The 18,607-nt window shown below is 35.8% G+C and overlaps 1 protein-coding gene across 1 annotated transcript in view; it reads right to left on the bottom strand.

Annotated features, from left to right (window-relative positions):
* fzy (cell division cycle 20 protein fzy) overlaps positions 1-18,607 on the bottom strand; it is a 240,187-nt gene that overhangs the window by 80,429 nt on the left and 141,151 nt on the right. The window contains exons 5-6 of the mRNA XM_068388413.1: positions 2,764-2,981; positions 2,467-2,601 (exon numbers count right to left, since the gene is read on the bottom strand). Coding sequence (XP_068244514.1) covers positions 2,467-2,601; positions 2,764-2,981 — 353 coding nt within the window. The remainder of the gene's footprint in view (positions 1-2,466; positions 2,602-2,763; positions 2,982-18,607) is intronic.

Below are 18,607 nucleotides of genomic sequence, written 5' to 3'. Positions count from 1 at the left end.
CCTGATGTTCATACTGCCCTTATCTCTGGAAGCTTGGAATGTCAATGATACCCCTGAAAATTAGGAAACTTCCTGTTTTGTTTCCTTTTAGTATTATAAAGCATTTGGTATAGCAATGAGACTTATCGGCATCTAAAACCCATCTTATCACTTCTCCCGTCCACGTCAACTTTCACAGGAGAAAACGTTTGCCCTGCGGCTCCACCAAGTTTTCTGTTTGCTATATACATTAATTCTGGTTGCTCTATACAGTACTTATTTTAGTGTTTTAAAGACCACTTTTCTAAATTTGTTGGCAAACTTGCACTGTTGCATAAAGTTATTGTTTTGGGGTTATCATGCTCTCCCTTCTTCTCTTGTGCTGAGGGACAATTACTTAATCTAGAGAATCTTTAGAGGAGTGCGTAGGCCTCACTTTTTCCCTCTGGGATGCAGGGACGAAGACACTGGCGCTAATGTTCTGCCCATCTTACCACTTACAGCTAGAATGTTCCATTCCATTTCTGTAGTTCTTTAAGCCCATCATGCAAGATTTTCCATAATTCTAACCATCCTTTGCATTCAGATTTTTTCAGACTGTACCATCCTGTATGTAGTACTAAGTATGCAGTTAATGATAACAGACTTGCCTTCTCCATCATATGGGTGAACACTACAGTGTACTATAAGTTATTCCAGCTATAACCAGTGTGGAATGATTTTCCTCAAGGTTTAAAGGTCACTCATGGATGGCAGGTGCAAGGACTAGGACAATGTCCTAGAGATTGACCATATATACATATGATCAGCACCCAAGCCCATCACCATCAAGCTACAACCAAGAGGGGACTAGCAATGGCTGCTGATGACTTAGCAGGCAGACATATAGCCTCCCTAACCTTGCCATCCCTTGCTCACAATAATGGTGAGGTTACAGACCCAACTAGAAACTATCAAGATTGAGTAGGTCTCGTAGCCCCATCCAACAGGCTGCCAGGCAGGGATGCTTTTAATAGGCTATCACAACCTTAAGCTGGCAATTGAATTGCTGGAACTTCAGAAGTTCAATCTTGCAAATTTGTTTGTGTTGAACAGATTGCCACAAGTCTCTCTCCATAGTTTATATACAAAATCTATTCTGTCGTTGTTATCAATCTTAAAATATCTTATATTTCTTATCCATTACTTCTCTTACATAGTTTATTTCTTTCTTTACTTTTCTCACTGGACAATTTTCCCTGTTGGGAGCCCTATGGTTTGTAGCATCCTTCTTTCTTCAACTAGGGTTGTAGCTTACCTGGTAGTACTAATACAGGCATGTGTTTGTTAAGGTGGGTAGGAAAATTGAGAAAATTCTATGAAAAATAGAATTTTAAGGGTAAATGTCAATTAAACCAAGTTTCTGATGAAGAAGAAACTTCAATATCAGGACAGGGTCATAGAAATAATTACAAAATCATATACTGGGTTGTATTATGTTTTATAAACAATTTAAGAATCTAATAAATTTTATTAGTAATATCATAACAGTATGGTCGTTATATAACATGAGCATCAATAGTTAAAAAAAAAGAGAGAGAGAGAGAGAGAGAGAGAGAGAGAGAGAGAGAGAGAGAGAGAGAGAGAGAGAGAGAATAATAGTACAGTACTGCATTCCCAGTATAAGATTCTAATGTACTGCAAAGGTTTAAAGGTCGCTCATGAATGGCAGAAGCAAGGGACAGGACAATGACCTAGAAACTGGCCATATACACACATGATCAGTGGCCTAGCCCCCTCTCCATTAAGCTAATAGCACAGATGGCCATGCAATGGCTGGTAATGACTCAGTATGTAGACCTATAGCCTCTACAAAAGCCCCAGTTCCTTGCTCACAAGGATGATGAGGTTGCAGACACTACAAGAAACTATCAAGCTTGAGTAGGTCTTGAAACCCCATCCAACAGATTGGCAAGCAGGGATGTTTCCAATAAGCTACCACAACCCAAATTATTATTACAGTACATTCACTGCTCTAGTGTATTTTTCATTTGAAATATAATTATATTTCTGAAGTGAATATCTACAATTGGAAAAAAAAAACCTCCTCATAGTTTATATTACCTATTATCTGTGGATTTCCGCAACTACAGGGGTATTCAAAACGTAATAACAGCGGATAAGTGGGTTTCACTATGTATATAAAATGGTGACAAAGGATCTGATTTTCATGATATGAATTGAAAAATATATCACTAAATACAATTATTCTACTTTCAATCCAAGAGAACACAGCCTTTGCTCTAATAGAGTATTATTTCAAAAACACATAACAATGAAAGGTAACCATAAAATTATTCAAAGAGCCTTATGTGAGAGATCATCGGTACTTGCATCAAAAATTCAAAAATGCAAATCAAGTTATACAGTACTCTACTTTCATCAGATACTTATGGCTGGTTCACGGAGCATCTCTTAAACTACTAAAATACAAGCTACAATATTTACCCTGATGGCTGCTTGATGTTGGGAAAATGTATGGAGAGCAGTTGTGTTCATATTTTCCCAAATATTCACTTGATTGTCATTACCACCAGATGCCAACAATCGTCCATCCTGAGACCACTTTAAACCACATACTTCCTGTTATAAAAAACAATACTAATTTAACTAAACAGACCAAAGCAAGGGATACAAAATCCTGAAGACTATAAGAGGGCAATACAACAGTTGAAACATATCTAAACATCACAGGCCAAAATTCTGAAATCTAGATTAGAAGGAGAAAATCATAATTTGTCATACCTGTGAGTGACCTGCCAAAGTTCCAACAAGGTGATCTGCTACTCGTACATCATGATGGAAGATCTGACCAGATCTTGAACCCGAGCTTAAAATGTATGCATTCCAAGACAGAGTAGTAACACGGCCTTCATGACTCCCCATAGTGCGAATCAGTTTCTGCTGTCCAACATCCCAAAGTTGAGTAAGACCAGAACTCAGGCCCATTCCAAGAACATTACCTGTATAACATATATTATTATTACGAGGTTGTTTTGCATGACCTTGTTATTACGTGGGCTCTCACACAGCTTGCATATAAAACATAAAAACTATAAGAATATTAGAGTATAAAAATAATATTCCCTATCACCACCGAGGTTAATTAGCCTTTGCAGTACAGTTCTTTTTCAAGTACAGCCTTTTTTTTTTTTTTTAACCAAAGTTGACAGTAAATATGTGATATGGAGGGTTGTGCATAACTTTGCTGTTTTAAGTGATGAGCAAATACCAAATTGTTATTTGTTTGGGATTGATTTTTAGAGAATAAATGATATTATCTGTGGATGTAGGAAATAATTTATTGACAGTATCATGACTGCAATGATCCAAAATGAGTGTGTTTGTATAATTAATTTCATAGGTATGGCATGTACTGTATAAGGAAGAGTGATGGTGAAGTGTGAGCATTGGGAGATGGGGAAGAAATGTAACCGTAGTATCCACTGATATGCAAGCTGAAAGATTGCATTGAGAATGGTGTTCCTATTTCAGAATAAAAAAGTATGTTAAGAAAATTTAAGATTTGTTGGACGGTTCATAGCTTGTTGTAGCTTAATATACTTTGAAAATGAATTAATGGATGAAGAAGTGTTTGAACTAGTATTTTCTGTGAATGGTGCAATTGGAATGTGTAAAATTAAGCTTGACATATAAAGATATATGGGCAAGTTTGAGTTTAGAGAACATAAAAAGGAGAGAATGTTTACAAATTTTTTTATAAAGATCTGTACAGATATTGTGACTACTTGTGAAACTTGTCAGAAAGATAAATAGTATTTATGCAAGTCCACTTATTTTGATATGGAGCATAAATTAACTATTTGAAAACGTAGTGACTGATTGAGTTTTATTTCCTGCAACAGCAAAGGGACGTATCAAGATACTACCACTAAGAGAACTATGGGGTCTTTTGACTGGCCAGACAGTACTGTACTACTGTACTACATTGGATCCATCTCTCTGGTTACGGTTCACTTTACCATTGCCTACTCATACACTGAATAGCCTGGCCTGGTCTTCACAGATTCTCCTCTGTCCTCATACACCTGACAATACTGAGATTACCAAACAATTCGTCTTCACTCAAGGGGTAAACTACTGCATTGTAATTGTTCAGTGGCTATTTTCCTCTTGGTAAAGGAAGAAGACTCTTTAGCTATGGTAAGCAGCTCTTCTAGGAGAAGGACACTCCAAAACCAAACCATTGTTCTCTAGTCTTGGGAAGTGCCACAGCCCCTGTACCATAGTCTTCCACTGTTTTGGGTTAGAGTTCTCTTGCTTGAGGGTACACTCGGGCACACTACTCTATCTTATTTCGCTTCCTCTTGTTTTGATAAAAGATTTTATAGTTTATATAGTAGATATTTATTTTAATGGTGTTACTCATCTTAAAATATTTTATTTTTCCTTGTTTCTTTTCCTCACTGGGCTATTTTCCTTGTTGGAGCCCCTGGGTTTACAGCATCTTGCTTTTCCAACTAGGGTTACAGCTTAGCTAATAATAATAATAATAATTGATAGACACATCCCTTCTCGTGTGCTAAGGTACCGAGTGAAGGACAATCCATGGTTCAATGATGATTGTAGACGAGCTTATTTGGAGAAGCAGGAGGCCTATCATCTTTGGAAGGTAACATATTAGATTTGACCTGGAATATGTATACTCAGCTTAGAGCTTCTGCTTCAACTGAAAAGGAATACAATTTAATCATAGAAGAAATCTTTCTGGTACAACTCAGGAACATAAATGGTGGTCTACCCTTAAATCTGCACTCTTTGATGTAGATGTAACAGATCCTCCTTTACTAAACCAGATGGCTCAGTTACTCACTGTCCAAAGGAAAAGGCAACCCTTTCGGCTAATGTTTTTGACAGTAAACAGAGTACAGTAATGAAAAACTTGATCTTCCTCATTCCTATTTTCCTGAGATTAAACTAATTTAGCTTTTCGATTTCGTGAAATTAAAGCTCTGTTCATGGACCTTGATGCTTATGGAGGTGTAGACCCAAATGGTATTTTTCTTTTTTTTTTTTTTTTCTATAAAGACTGCAGATTTCTTATTCTTAGCTCCAAAGTTATCTCTTATTTTGCACAAGTTAGCAAGAAGAGGAGCTTTTAGCACTTGTTGGAGAATCGGTAATGTTACTCCTCTATGAAAATGTGTTTGTGGTAGCTCAAGTCCCACTGATTACCGCCCAATTTCCATAACTCCCATATTATCTAAAGCTTTTGAACGTCTTCTGGCAAAACATCTTAATAGGTTTACTGAAGGCAATCATCTATTCCCTAGTTTACAATTTGAATTTCGTAAAGGCCTTGGAGCATGTGATACCCTTCTTACAATCTCCAATGCTGTACAGAAATCCCTTGATTGTGGTCAGGAAGTTCGTATGATTGGCCTAGATTTTAGCGCTACCTTTGACCGTGTTAATCATGAGGTCCTTGTTTTCAAACTCAAACAGTTGGGAGTGGGTGGGTCATTTCTTAACATTATTATTGAATTTTTAAGCAATAGATCTCAAAGAGTTATTGTTTTGGGCACCATAGCGAGTATAGGAATGTGATATCCAGTGTTCCACAGGGTAATGTTCTTGGCCCATTACTTTTCATACTATATAAACATGACGTGTTTGGCCTAGAAAACGAGCCTGTTGCATATGCAGATACAGTAATGCTACTCTCTTTGCATCAATTCCCTCTCCTGAATGTAGATCTGGGATTGCTGAATCCCTTAATAGAGATCTAGCTAAAATTAGTGCATGGTGCAAATTATGGGAATCCTAACAAAACTCAAAGTATGCTTGTAAGTAGGTAAAGAACAGTGGCTCCTCAACATCCGGATTTCAGTATTGATAATGTTTCTTTAACTTTGTATGACTTAGAATTTTACGTGAGATTCTCGACAGGAAATTAATTTTGAGAACCACATAAGGTACAGACCTAATGTGGTTCTCAAAATTAATTTCCTGTCGAGAATCTTCTTCACTTGAACAAACAATTAGCTTACTGAGAGTCTCTTTCAAGATTTTTGGTGATCATTCTATTCGGAAGAAGTGTTTTAATTCTTTCATTCTACCTTGTTTTGAGTATTGTTCTTCTGTCTGGTATTCAGCTGCTGATTATCATCTTAATTTGTTGCACAGAAACTTAGGGTCTATCAAATTTCTTATTCCTGATCTAGATATTAATCTTTGGCACCGTCATTCAATTAATTCCTTATACATGTTGCACAAGATTTTTCATAATTCTGACCATCCTTTACATTCAGATCTTCCTGGACAATTCCATCCTGTTCGTAGTACTAGGCAGGCAGTTAATTCTAATAGCCAGGCCTTCTCCATCATGAGGCTCAATACTACACAGTATTCTAGAAGTTCTATTCCAGCTGTGACCAAGTTGTGGAATGATCTTCCTAATCGGGTAGTTTAATCAGTAGAACTTCAAAAGTTCAAAGTTGCTGCAAATGATTTTGTGTTGAAGAGGCTGACATAAATCTGTTCATAGTTTATATTTGACATACAGTATTTGTTTTCACGTTGTTACTGTTTGTAGAATGATTTATTGTTAATTTGTTCTCATCATTTATCTATTTCCTTATTTCCTTTCCTCACTGGGCTATTTTTCCCTGTTGGAGCCCTTGGGCTTATAGCATCTTCCTTTTCCAACTAGGGTTGTAGCTTGGCTAGTAATAATAATATTAATATCAATAATAATAATAATAATAATAATAATGTTAGAACCTATGAGTAGGTTTGCATATGCAGTGCCTGTGTGGAGTAAAGAAGTGAAGCTATTGTGAACGTAGCGAGTCAGAATTTATCACCTATACTGTATGTGTGTAAATCATGAAAATGTTAAGTGACAACATTCCTGAGTTTGTTTTAAGATCATTTGAAAGTATACAGTATTGTAAGAATGAGGAAGGAATCAAAATTATGTGTACAACTCCACAATATATGCCTAGTGCCAGTGCGATTAGGCTGGTTGAACGTACTGTGAGAACGTCAAGTGAGATATTATGAATGATGATTGAAAGAAAGAATGGGATTTGCATATTTGTAAAAATTTGTGGGTTTATAATGTAACTATGCATACAAACATTGTAATGCTTCAATGTAAATGTGATCAATTTTGAGGAAAAAAAAAACTTTTCAAAGTAATTTGTTTTTTCCTAAATATGAAAACTTGAAACCTTTAATAGTATTATTTTAGTAAAGATGGATCCTGGCAGTTAAAATTTTATTATAAGGTGTTTGTAGTTGCTAGCAGGTAGCTGCTTTAACCTACACCTATGGATTGCAGGGTGGAATAGTTGGGAAGTATAACAAAAGGACACAGGTCTGATTGTTAGGAAAAATAAAAATTACTTTAAACCTTTGTGATTTGTTCCTACACAGATAAAAACTCTAGTCCTTTGATAGGACTTATCCTTATGTGAGAAGTGACTGTAATCAAAGTGACTGGTTTAAAATCTTGGGATATCATTCACTCTGTCTCTAGGAGGGGCAGGAATGTTTATTCATATCCATCTCCTATAACCTGATATTCAAGTGATAAGGCTAGATTTCTGTCAGACAGACAGTCATAGAGGAATCCCTAATGTACCCCCAAGGAATATATTTTCTTCTATGTAAGTCTAAAATAAAGTGATGTATTTACCTTGTAATCCAGCCTCCCCCCTACTTAAGAGAATAAGGCTAAAACACCTCTATCTTAATCTGAAACAGAATAGTAACTTTGCATGGTAGCTTACCTGCATCATGGTCCAATTCTGCAATTAAACAGTCCATCCGTTGCATTCCAAGAAAGAAAAAAAGGAATAAAGGCTAAACATTCTTACTTTCCTTCTTGACTGATGTCAGAACCACTATCTAAGACAAGGTGCTTCTTGTCCTGCTGTACTACTACCACGGGTCCTATAGAAAATATTGGGTTGTGAAGGTTGTCAAGCATTTCAAGACTCTGGACTTTAGGAGTTGGCCTACTGCCAAGTTCTTCCTGAAGGGTATTGTGGCCTTTGTGGTTAACGTCCCTGACTAGAGATCACCAGACTGGGGGTTTGAGTCACGCTGAAACTCGTTAGCTCTTTTGGTTGCTGCAACCTCACTATCCTTGTGAGGTAAGGATGGAGGGTTTGGGGGAGCCTAAAGGTCTCCCTGTTGAGTCATCAGCAGCCATTGCCTGGCCCTCCTTGGTCCTAGCTTGGATGGAGAGAGGGGCCTGGGCACTGATCACATGTATATATGGTCAGTCTCTAGGGCATTGTCCTGCTTGATGGGGCAATGTCACTGTCCCTTGCCTCTGCCATTCATGAGCGGCCTTTAAAATTGGCTCTTAAAGCCAGAAGGAGATGATGATTTTGGAAATCTTCCTTTTGATGCTGCCAGAGTTGACAAAGTACTTCTGTAATCTTAGTGCCTCTACAGGGCAAAGAAGTAAATACTGTAGTACAGATTGTCGATTGCTTCCCAAGTGAGGAGATGGAGATAGATTCTTATCTCATATCCTTTATGGCTGGATTCAAAGTTTTCGCCATAAACTCTACGACAAAGGAGAGAGACACTTTTCTCCACTCCTTGGAATGCCTAAGTAGATACAATAAGTCATGCAGCTCTCCCACACTCTTGGTAGATAGGGCCAATAAGAAAACTGTCTTGAGAGTTATGTCATTGTTGGACACTTGCACCAAAGGTTCATAGGAGAACCTTTTCAGGGACTTTAGAACTGGTCACATTCCACGCTGGGTGTCTGAGTACTCTTGAAGGGCATGACTGCCCAAAGCTCTTTATGAGCATTGCCAACTCCTAAGATGAGCAATAGCCTTTCACCACCGAGACTGGGACCAGCATCTCTCTATGCAGAAACACAAGGAAGTCTGTAATTAGTTGAAGAGGTTCAGAAAGAAGTACCCCTTCTACAACACCAATTCAAGAAGATGGCCCATTTTGCCTGATGGACTGACGTGGAAGACTTTTGAAGATAATGAGACATTTTCGCTGTGCCTCACAAAAAAACCTTGTGCTTGGAGGATATGCTGGACAGCCTCCACATATGAAGTGACAAGGAACCTCTGTCAGAAGCTTTAGGTGTGGATACCATTCAGCTTGGAGCCACTTGGTGGCTACTAACATCATCTTGAGGTGTGGGGTAGACAACATCCTGTTCACCACCCTTTGAATCAGGCAAAACAGTGGAAATGCATACATTGTAGAAATAGTTGATTGGAGAATGGTAATTGCCTTCGTGGGAGAATAGTCGAATTGACTAGTTAGGTCCTTACTTTTTGTTCTCATTTTTGGTGTTCGTTTCTGGACGAAAAGTAAATAATGATTGCTTTCTGCTAATATTAAATGTAAATTCTTAACTTTCCCCTTTTTGTATTCTAATCAAATTAATTAATTTAATGTTAAATGTATTCCTTATAAGGAAACAGTTTTGTTTTCCCGTCTTTATTTTTCAACGGTTGTTCGAGAGTTTCGGACAAGGTAAAAGAAAACGGAGTTGATGATATGTTTTAGTCCAACTTGGAGTTCAGTCTCTACAGAATTTAAGAGCCGGCCGGACCTAGAGAACGAGTGTTCTCTCTGCCATTAAAATTGAAGAATTAAATTCGAAAAAACCAAGACGAGATTGTTCCTGGAAATAGTGCAGGTAAGTTGAAACATAAAGACTTGCCTAATATTGATATGAGTTAGATAATTCTAATTATATTCAAATTTAAATTATTCTTTTTTTCCGTAAGACTTAAGTTTGCTTTTCGTCTTGTTTGTTTTGTTTTCTTTGGCTATGACTCTTGTTGTTGGGCATAGCTGGGTGAGAAGGTTGTCAGATTTACGCCTAGGAGAATGTGATGGGTTTAGTTACATTTGTAAAGGGGGCACAACCTTTGAAAACATCAAGGTTGAAGTTGAGCAGTATTTCGCTAACCCTTGGAGGTCTAGGCCAAGTCGTATTTTTGTGTGCTTGGGCAGCAATGATTTAGATGCTATCCAAAGTACTGCGGAGGTATGGCAAGTAGAGCACTGTTGTGAGGCCTTTGCTAAATTACTAAAAAAGTTGTGTCTTTATGGTGAACTAATTTTTGCTTAAACAGAGGATAGGTGTTTTTTTAACGACAAAGTTTTGACGCGTTGCGGCAGGATTTTAAGGCAAAATCAAATAAATTCAATAAGTGGTTGAATAAATGGAAGGGCAAGGATAGCTTGTTTATCATGAAAGGGGTTAATGGATTTTCCGACCCACGCCTTTATGCCTGGGATGGAGTACACCTCAATTATGATGGCAATGTGAAGTTGGCTCGGAGAATGGCTGACTTTTAGTATGAGCAAAAGCCTAAAGTCAAGTTAGTCTAGCTGTTCTAGTGTCATGTCAAGTATGTACTTTTTTGTCCTCTCTAGGCTCATCTGGTTTTTGTAATGTCAGGATTTTTTGTATACTGTTGTTATTCCTTATAAGGAAAGGAGCAGTATCGGTCTTATTTTATACTTGTATTAATTTAAGCTTAGGTTAAGTTAGTAGCCTTTTCATTTATATAACCTGTTGATTAGCCTAGTTTTGCTGTTAGCATAATATGCTGTATTTTTTCATTAGGAAGTAACTGATGATAACTTGCTTTGCATTGACTTGATCAATTTAAGTTTAGATTTTTCTTTGGGTAATTTAGTATTGGTTAAAAGCATTATTCAAGATGAAAGAAGCTTGAATAAAATAGTTAATTAAAAAGAGGGCTTATGTTAAGGGTTTAACAACTATTGATGTTAGGAAGATTGACTCTTTAAAGGACGATCAAATTAATGGTCATTTGTTAAAAGAATTTATTCATAAAATTGATGCTAATTTAGTAATAGTTGAGAATTTTGATGCAAGAATTTGTGAAATTGCTGCTGAAGATGAACTAGATAGTATTATGCAAGCAGCAAGAGATTATCATTATGAAATACAAAAACTCTGTCAGAATTTAGAGTAAAATTTGATAATTTGTTTGGAGGTAAGAATACTCCTCAAAATAGTTCTAGTAAAATTGCAAAGTTACCTCTCCCTCCTATTCAAATTCAGAGTTTGAAAACAATGCAGCTAATCCATTTGCCTATTTTAACTTTAAGAAGGCTTTTAATAATGCTTTGGCTGGTATGCCTAACTTAATTAATGCTCAAAAGTTTATTTATTTAAAGGGTTATTTGTTAGGTGAAGCGTTAAGTGTGGTAGAAAACATTACAGTAAATGATGAGGGTTTTGATTTGGCTTTTAAGCAATTAGATCTTAATTTTCTGGATGAAGACAACATAATTGATCAAGTAATAGGTGAAGTTTTGAACACATCTGAAGTAAAAACTCTTAGTGAAGTAGAATCTTTGGTTAGATCTTTGAATAATAAATTCATTGACTTGAAGGGACTTGGTATAGATCTGATTGAAGTCGATTCAGCTGCTCTATTGCTAATTAGCAAAATTGTAAATAGGAAACTTCCTAGAAAATTTTTGATAGAACTCTCTAGAACTACAGGATCTTCTTATCCTAATTTTAACCAGTTGTTAGATAATTATCAGAGTATTATTGCACGCCTTAGTTTAGGTCATAATTAAAATTCTGGTGCAAAACCTAAAGTTAAATATGAAGGTAAAGACCGTAATTTCCAACAATCAAAGTATAGTAATAAATCTACTGCTGGTAATGACTCTAATAAGTTCAATTTACCAGTAAACCTTTATCTTCTGGTAGATGTAAATTTTGTAAAGAAACAGGTCATAACTCTTCTAAATGTACTAGGTTTGATACTTTGCAAGCTAGGAAGAATAGAGCTGAACTTTATGCATTAAATGCTTGAGTGATAGGCATAGGGCCTCGGAATGTCCAGGAAATAAATCATTGTTACCTTATAAATGTTTTTCTTGCAATAAATCTGAACATCATGGAGCAATGTGTCCTCATGCTATTGAGGATCTTGGTAAAAAAGTATTAAGTTGTCAATCAGGGTCTGAAATGTTTGTTCCCTTTATTACCCTCAAAGTTGGTAGGGGTAGGAAATCTTTTAAATGTTTTTTCTATTAGACACTGGAGCCCAGTTTAGTGTTATTAATAAACAGATTGTTGATAGTAAATTAGGAGATTATTGTGGTGCTCCTTTATCTAGGTTAGTTTCTTCTTTTGGGTTGCCAGCTAGAGTTAGTGATGGATTTCATTTGGTAGCTGATTTAACAATGCCTTGTGGGAAAAACTCTAGTCTTTTTTTGTATTGGAAAATTTTAATCTTTCCCTCCAAATTCCATGTTGCCTTCTGTAGTTAAAATTTTGAATCTACTGGTTATTCTGTATGTAATAATTACCCAAGAAGGAATTCTGAAATTGTAAATATATTAGGTATCCTAGGGAATGATATCCTTCAGGAATTTAGTCAGTTAGATTTAGACTCTGTAGAGTTGTTTAATATTAAGGTTAGAGTAATTAAGTTGGCCAATGGGGTTATTTCATTTGGTAAAATAGTCAATTTTGTTCATCCTTCACAAAGGAAGCTTTTTTTATGAGAGAATTGATTCTTATGAACCTAGTAAACCAGTAAAAAAGGTAGAGTCTTGTCCTATACTTGATAGCAATAAAATCTTCGAAAATAGACCAAGAGGTAATGGTAAAGCTGAATCTGTTAGGTTTATTCCTAATAAGAAAATTAAATATGTACCTGGATGTAACAGAGAATCTAGAGTTTTTGATAATTCTTCCCTTAATTTGGAGATTAAACAGACTTCTAAGCCTGATAAGAATAGACTTCTGGAATTTGTTCCTCCTAAGCATCTTGGAAAACAGAAGTTATTAGTAAATTTTGCAGTTAATCCAGTAGGCTATAAGTTCGATCCATTGAATGATATCTTTCCTGATTCGTGTGTTGAGTATGGACTCGACAATTTCTACAACTTAGAATCGATTGGGATTAGAGATGAAAATTCCCTTCCTTATGAAGACCAACAAGTTGCTGAATTTGCTAAATCAATTTCTTTTCATGAAGGACATTATCACGTTCAGTTACCATGGAAAAAAGGATTTAATTGAAAAAGTCCCTAACAATTTAAAGATTTCATTGGCAGTTGCTGAACGGATTTACTGTAAGTTAGAAGATCAGAATATATCCTCTAAATATGAGGAAGTTTTTGATAGACAAGAGGAGCTTGGCATTATTGAGCCTGTTAAAAATGGAGCCGCAGGTCAAGTATTCATTCCTCATCGTCCTGTCATCAGAAATGATGAAAATGCCACCACTAAAATCTATCCTGTATTTAATTGTAGTTTAAAGGTGGGAAAAGCTCCTTTATTAAATGAAGCCGCTTTCCCTGGTATTGATTTGATGAACAACTTGTTGTCTTTGCTTTTGTATTTCAGGAATAATGATTATGTAGTTGTAGCTGATATAGTGAAGGCTTTTCTCCAAGTTAGGTTATCTTTAGAGGCTGATCGGAATAGATTTTGTTTCTTTAGAAAGATAAATGGGAAGTTTATTGCTTATAGGTATAATACCATAATTTTTGGATTAGTAAGTTGTCCCTTTAGATTGAATTATATTATTCAACATCATTTGTCAAGCTATAGAGGGAATGAAGTAGCTTCTCTGATTAAAGACAAATTTTATATGGATAACTTAGTGCTCTCTTCTAATCAGTGCTCTCTTCTAATCAAGGAGCCCAGATGTCCTTTATTATCAATTCTATTATGGAAATTATGAATTCAGGGGGGTTGCCTTTATGGGAGTGGGATTCTAATATTCCTGCTTTGTTATCTACTATTGATGAAGATGAAAAGGTAGCTTCTTCTGAAATGAAGATTTTAGGATATATTTATGACTCTAACTAGGATACCTTACAATTAAAGGTTAAGCAATTGAACAAGGGTGCTTCCTCAAAGCGTCAGATTTTGTCAGCTTTGTCTTCTTTTTTTTTACCCTATTGGCTTATTTGTACCTATAATGCTGCAGGGCAAGCTTACTATTTGTAAGTTGTGCCAGTAAGTTTCAAACTAGGATGAAACAGCTAGTGCTGAAATTTCTAAGTTATGGAGTAAATTTTGTAGTTCTTACAGCGAGGTTAGTCAGGCTTTTTTTTCCAGACAAACTTATAAAACTGATGCTCCTATCAAGCTGTTTTTGTTTGCAGATGCTTCTAAGGAAGCTTATGGTTGAGCTATGTATGCTGTGCAAGGTGACCATAGTTCCCTGATATTTGCTAAGACTAAAGTTAGCCTTATTAAGGAGAAAACTCTCCCAACTTTAGAACTTTTGACTGCTCAATTAGCTTTGAAGTGTTTTGATACTATTTTTAAAAGTAATCAATTAAATTGTGCTGAAATTGAAAGCATAACTCTTTTTATAGATAGCCAAGTAGTTCTTAGTTGGATTCTTACTAATAGGGCTCCTAAGAGAAACACATTTGTGAATAATAGGTTGAAGGAAATTTCTAATCTGTTAGATAAGATTTCTGAAAGATTTTGTAGAGTTTCATTAGCTTATATTCCTTCATCTAGCAATCAAGCAGATTTACTAACTAAACCTTGTACTTGTAAGCATTTTCTTGAAAATTTCAGTCTTTGGATCAAAGGGCCTTCTTGGTTGAATTCTCCTGACGAGTGGCCTGAGGGTCTTTTGGGTTGTATTCCTGATAATGTGAAGGGTGACTTAATTTCTCCTGTAATGTTTCCTAAAAAGGAACCTCTTGTAAATATTAGTAATTTTTCTAGTTTTTCTAGACTTATAAGTGTAGTTTCTAAGGTATTTACTGTTGTATATAAGTTTAGGAAAATTCAAGCTGACCCTGTTGAGGCAGCTTCTAATTACCTTCTAAGGTTGATGCAAGAGGAAGCTTTTCCTCTTAAATTATCTTATCTAAAGAGTAGAGATTCTTCAGTGGAAGTTCCACCTTTAGTTAGACAGTTCAACTTGTTTCTTGATGATAATGGTATAATGTGAACTAAAGGTCGGATTGACAAAAATATTACTTTAAATTTGATATTGTCAATCCTATCATTGTGGATAAGAAGCATCATTTGACTCGGTTGTTGATTTATTATGCCCATTGTAAGTCTATGCATATGAGTTTGCAATCCACTCTTAGTTTTTTGCACATGCATGGTTTGTGAAGGCAAGGCAAGCAGTTTTGTCTGTCATTAAGGATTGTATTTTATGCAAGTGCTATAATGATAGCACAGTGAATTATCCTTCTCCTTCTTCACTTCCTTCTTCCAGGGTTCTATAGGTAGTAGGTTGGCCAGGGCACCAGCCACCCGTTGAGATACTACCGCTAGAGTGTTATGGGGTCTTTTGACTGGCCAGATAGTACTACATTGGATCCTTCTCTCTGGTTACGGTTCATTTTCCCTTTGCATACATACACACTGAATAGTCTGGCATATTCTTTACATATTCTCCTCTATCCTCATACACCTGACAACACAGATTACCAAACAATTCTTCATCACCCAAGGGGTTACTGCACTGTAATTGTTCAGTGCCACTTTCCTCTTGGTAAGGGTAGAAGAGACTCTTTAGCTATGGTAAGCAGCTCTTCTAGGAGAAGGACACTCCAAAATCAAACCACTGTTCTCTAGTCTTGGGTAGTGCCATAGCCTCTGTACCATGGCCTTTCACTGTCTTGGGTTAGAGTTCTCTTGCTTGAGGGTACACTCGAGCACACTCTCCTGTCTTGTTTCTCTTCCTCTTGTTTTGTTAAAGTTATAGTTTATATAGGAGATATTTATTGTTGTTACTCTTCTTAGAATATTTTATTTTCCTTTTTTCCTTTCCGCACTGAGCTATTTTCCCTGTTGGAGCCCCTGGGCTTGTAGCATACTGCTTTTCCAACTAGGGTTGTGGCTTAGTAAGTAATAATAATAATAATAATAATTTGAGTGTGCCTTTTGCTCATACTGGTGTGGATTATACAGGCCACTTATGGTTGAGGGAGAAAAATGGTGAAAAATTTAAGGTGTACATTCTTATTTTCACTTGTTTCAATACAAGAGCAATACATTTGGAAGTTGTCCAGTCTATGTCAACCTCGGAATTTATATTAGCTTTCATTAGATTTTCTAATAGGTTTGGTGTTCCTGTTGCTGTTTATTTTGATAATGCCAAATCCTTTTTTCCGGCTGGTAATATAATTGAACAGTTACTTACTACTTCTGAGTTTGAGGAGAAGTTTAGGGGCGCTTCAATTTCTCATAAGCCTATCCCTGTGTACGCAGCGTGGTATGGTGCTGTTTGGGAAAGATTAATTAAAACAGTGAAGCATTGCCTTTTTAAAACTCTTGGTAGATGTACTCCTTCATTTTCTGAATGTCACTTTCCTCTTTGACATTCAGAAAATTTTGAATAATAGGCCTTTAACTTATAGATCTTGTGAAAATTAGTTAGATATAATTTCTCCTAATCATTTCTTGGTTGGAAGATTTATTCCTTCATTAATGTTTGGTGATTCTGAACAAGTTCCTGAGTGGGAGTATGGTGAGGAGGATGAGTATTCTTCTCTCCTTGCTTATACTTTGAAAACTAGGGATGGACTTTATGAAGGCTTTAAAGAAAGCTGGCTTTCTGAATATCTATTAAGTTTGAAAAAAAGGATAGATCATCTTTTCATCCTCCAAGAAAGTGGGAAAAACGGGAAATTGCTCTCTTTAAATTACCTTCCAAATCTAGAACTTATTGGCCATTAGTTAGAATTGTTGAAACATTCAGTGACAACGAAGGGGTTGTACGTACTGTTCGTATTATTAAGCCTGATAAAAGTGAAAGTAAAATTAATGTTAGTTTTTTAATACCTTTAGAATTATATTCTGAACTTAATGATCCTAATTTACATGTTCAAATTGAAGAACAAGAGGAAAATGTTAGTGAGTTGGAGACAGATGAAATACCTGACACTGGAACAGCTTTGCCCAATGAAACATCTACTAGGCTTGCCCGTAGTTCTGCTCTTGCCTCCAGAAACCTAATAAGAACCCTAGCTTGGGATGGTAGATTGTAAACAATGGTTTTCTTTTGTTTATGAAAGTTGTCTTTTGTTGTCGAGTTAATCTGTCAAAATGGTTCTTTGTGTAACCACTTTTCTTTTTGTTGATTGGGGAAGATGTAGAAATAGTTGATTGGAGAATGGTAATTGCATTCGTGGGAGAATAGTCGAATTGACTAGTTAGTTCCTTACTTTTTGTTCTCATTTTTGGTGTTCGTTTATGGACGAAAAGTAAACAATGATTGCCTTTTGTTAATATTAAATGTAAATTCTTAACTTTCCCCTTTTTGTATTCTAATTGAATTAATTAATTTAATGTTAAATGTATTCCTTATAAGGAAACAGTTTTGGTTTCCCGTCTTTATTTTTCAACGGTTGTTCGAGAGTTTCAGACAAGGTAAAAGAAAACGGAGTTGATGATATGTTTTAGTCCGACTTGGAGTTCAGTCTCTACAGAATTTAAGAGCCGGCCGGACCTAGAGAACGAGTGTTCTCTCTGCCATTAAAATTGAAGAATTAAATTTGAAAAAAACTAGACAAGATTGTTCCTAGAAAATAGTGCGGTTAGTTGAAAAATAAAGACTTGCCTAATATTGATTTGAGTTAGATAATTCTAACAACATGTCTAAGCCAGTGGTGGTTCATAAATAAAAAAAAATTTTAGTCTTTGTTATAATATTGTGTTAGGAGACAAACACGTAAAAAGAAAATTTAAAATAAAACTTGATAAAATCCTAAACAGAACAAAATAAAAGATTTACTAATTAATGGTTTAAATTAATATTTTCAAAGCTTGATTGATTCTTTTAGTAAAAAGAAGACATGTGCTCTTCTTGAATACAGCTGTAATTCCCCCCTTGTTTTCAAATCCTGTCACCAACACTATCGCTGGAAGGAGGATGATAATCTAATTCTACAATTTATTAATATTATTATTATTATTATTATTATTATTATTATTATTATTACTTGCTAAGCTACAACCTTGGTTGGAAAAGCAGGATGCTATAAGCCCAAGGGCTCCAACATGGGAAATAGCTCAGTGAGGAAAGTAGATAAGCAAATAAACTACAAGAGAAGTAATGAACAATATAAAATATTTTAAGATTAATAACAACATTAAAACCTATCTTTCATATATATAGACTATAAAAACCTAAAAAAAGGCAAGAGAAATAAGATATAAAAGTGTGCCAGAGTGTACCCTCAAAACTCGACCACAAGACAGCAGAAAACTATGGTACAGAGACAATGGCACTATCCAGGACTAGAGAATATTGGTTTGATTTTGGAGTGTTCTTTTCCTAGCGGAGCTGCTTACCATAGCTAGTGTCCCTTCTACCCTTACCAAAAGGAAAGTAGCCACTAAACAATTATAGTGTAGTAGCTAACCTCTTTCGTGAAGAAGAATTGTTTGGTAATCTTAGTGTTGTCAAGTGCATGACGACAGAGGAGAACGTGGAAAGAACAGGCCAGACTATTTGGTGTATGTTGTATGCAAAGAAAAATTGAGCCGTAACCAGAGATATGGACCCAATGTACTACTGTTTGGTCAGTCAAAGAAGCCACTAACTCTCTAGCAGTAGAATCTCAACAGGTGGTT

The sequence above is a fragment of the Palaemon carinicauda genome, chromosome 15, assembly GCF_036898095.1.
Source record: "Palaemon carinicauda isolate YSFRI2023 chromosome 15, ASM3689809v2, whole genome shotgun sequence".
Lineage (NCBI taxonomy): Eukaryota > Metazoa > Arthropoda > Malacostraca > Decapoda > Palaemonidae > Palaemon > Palaemon carinicauda.
This window is presented reverse-complemented; position numbering and strand designations above follow the sequence as displayed.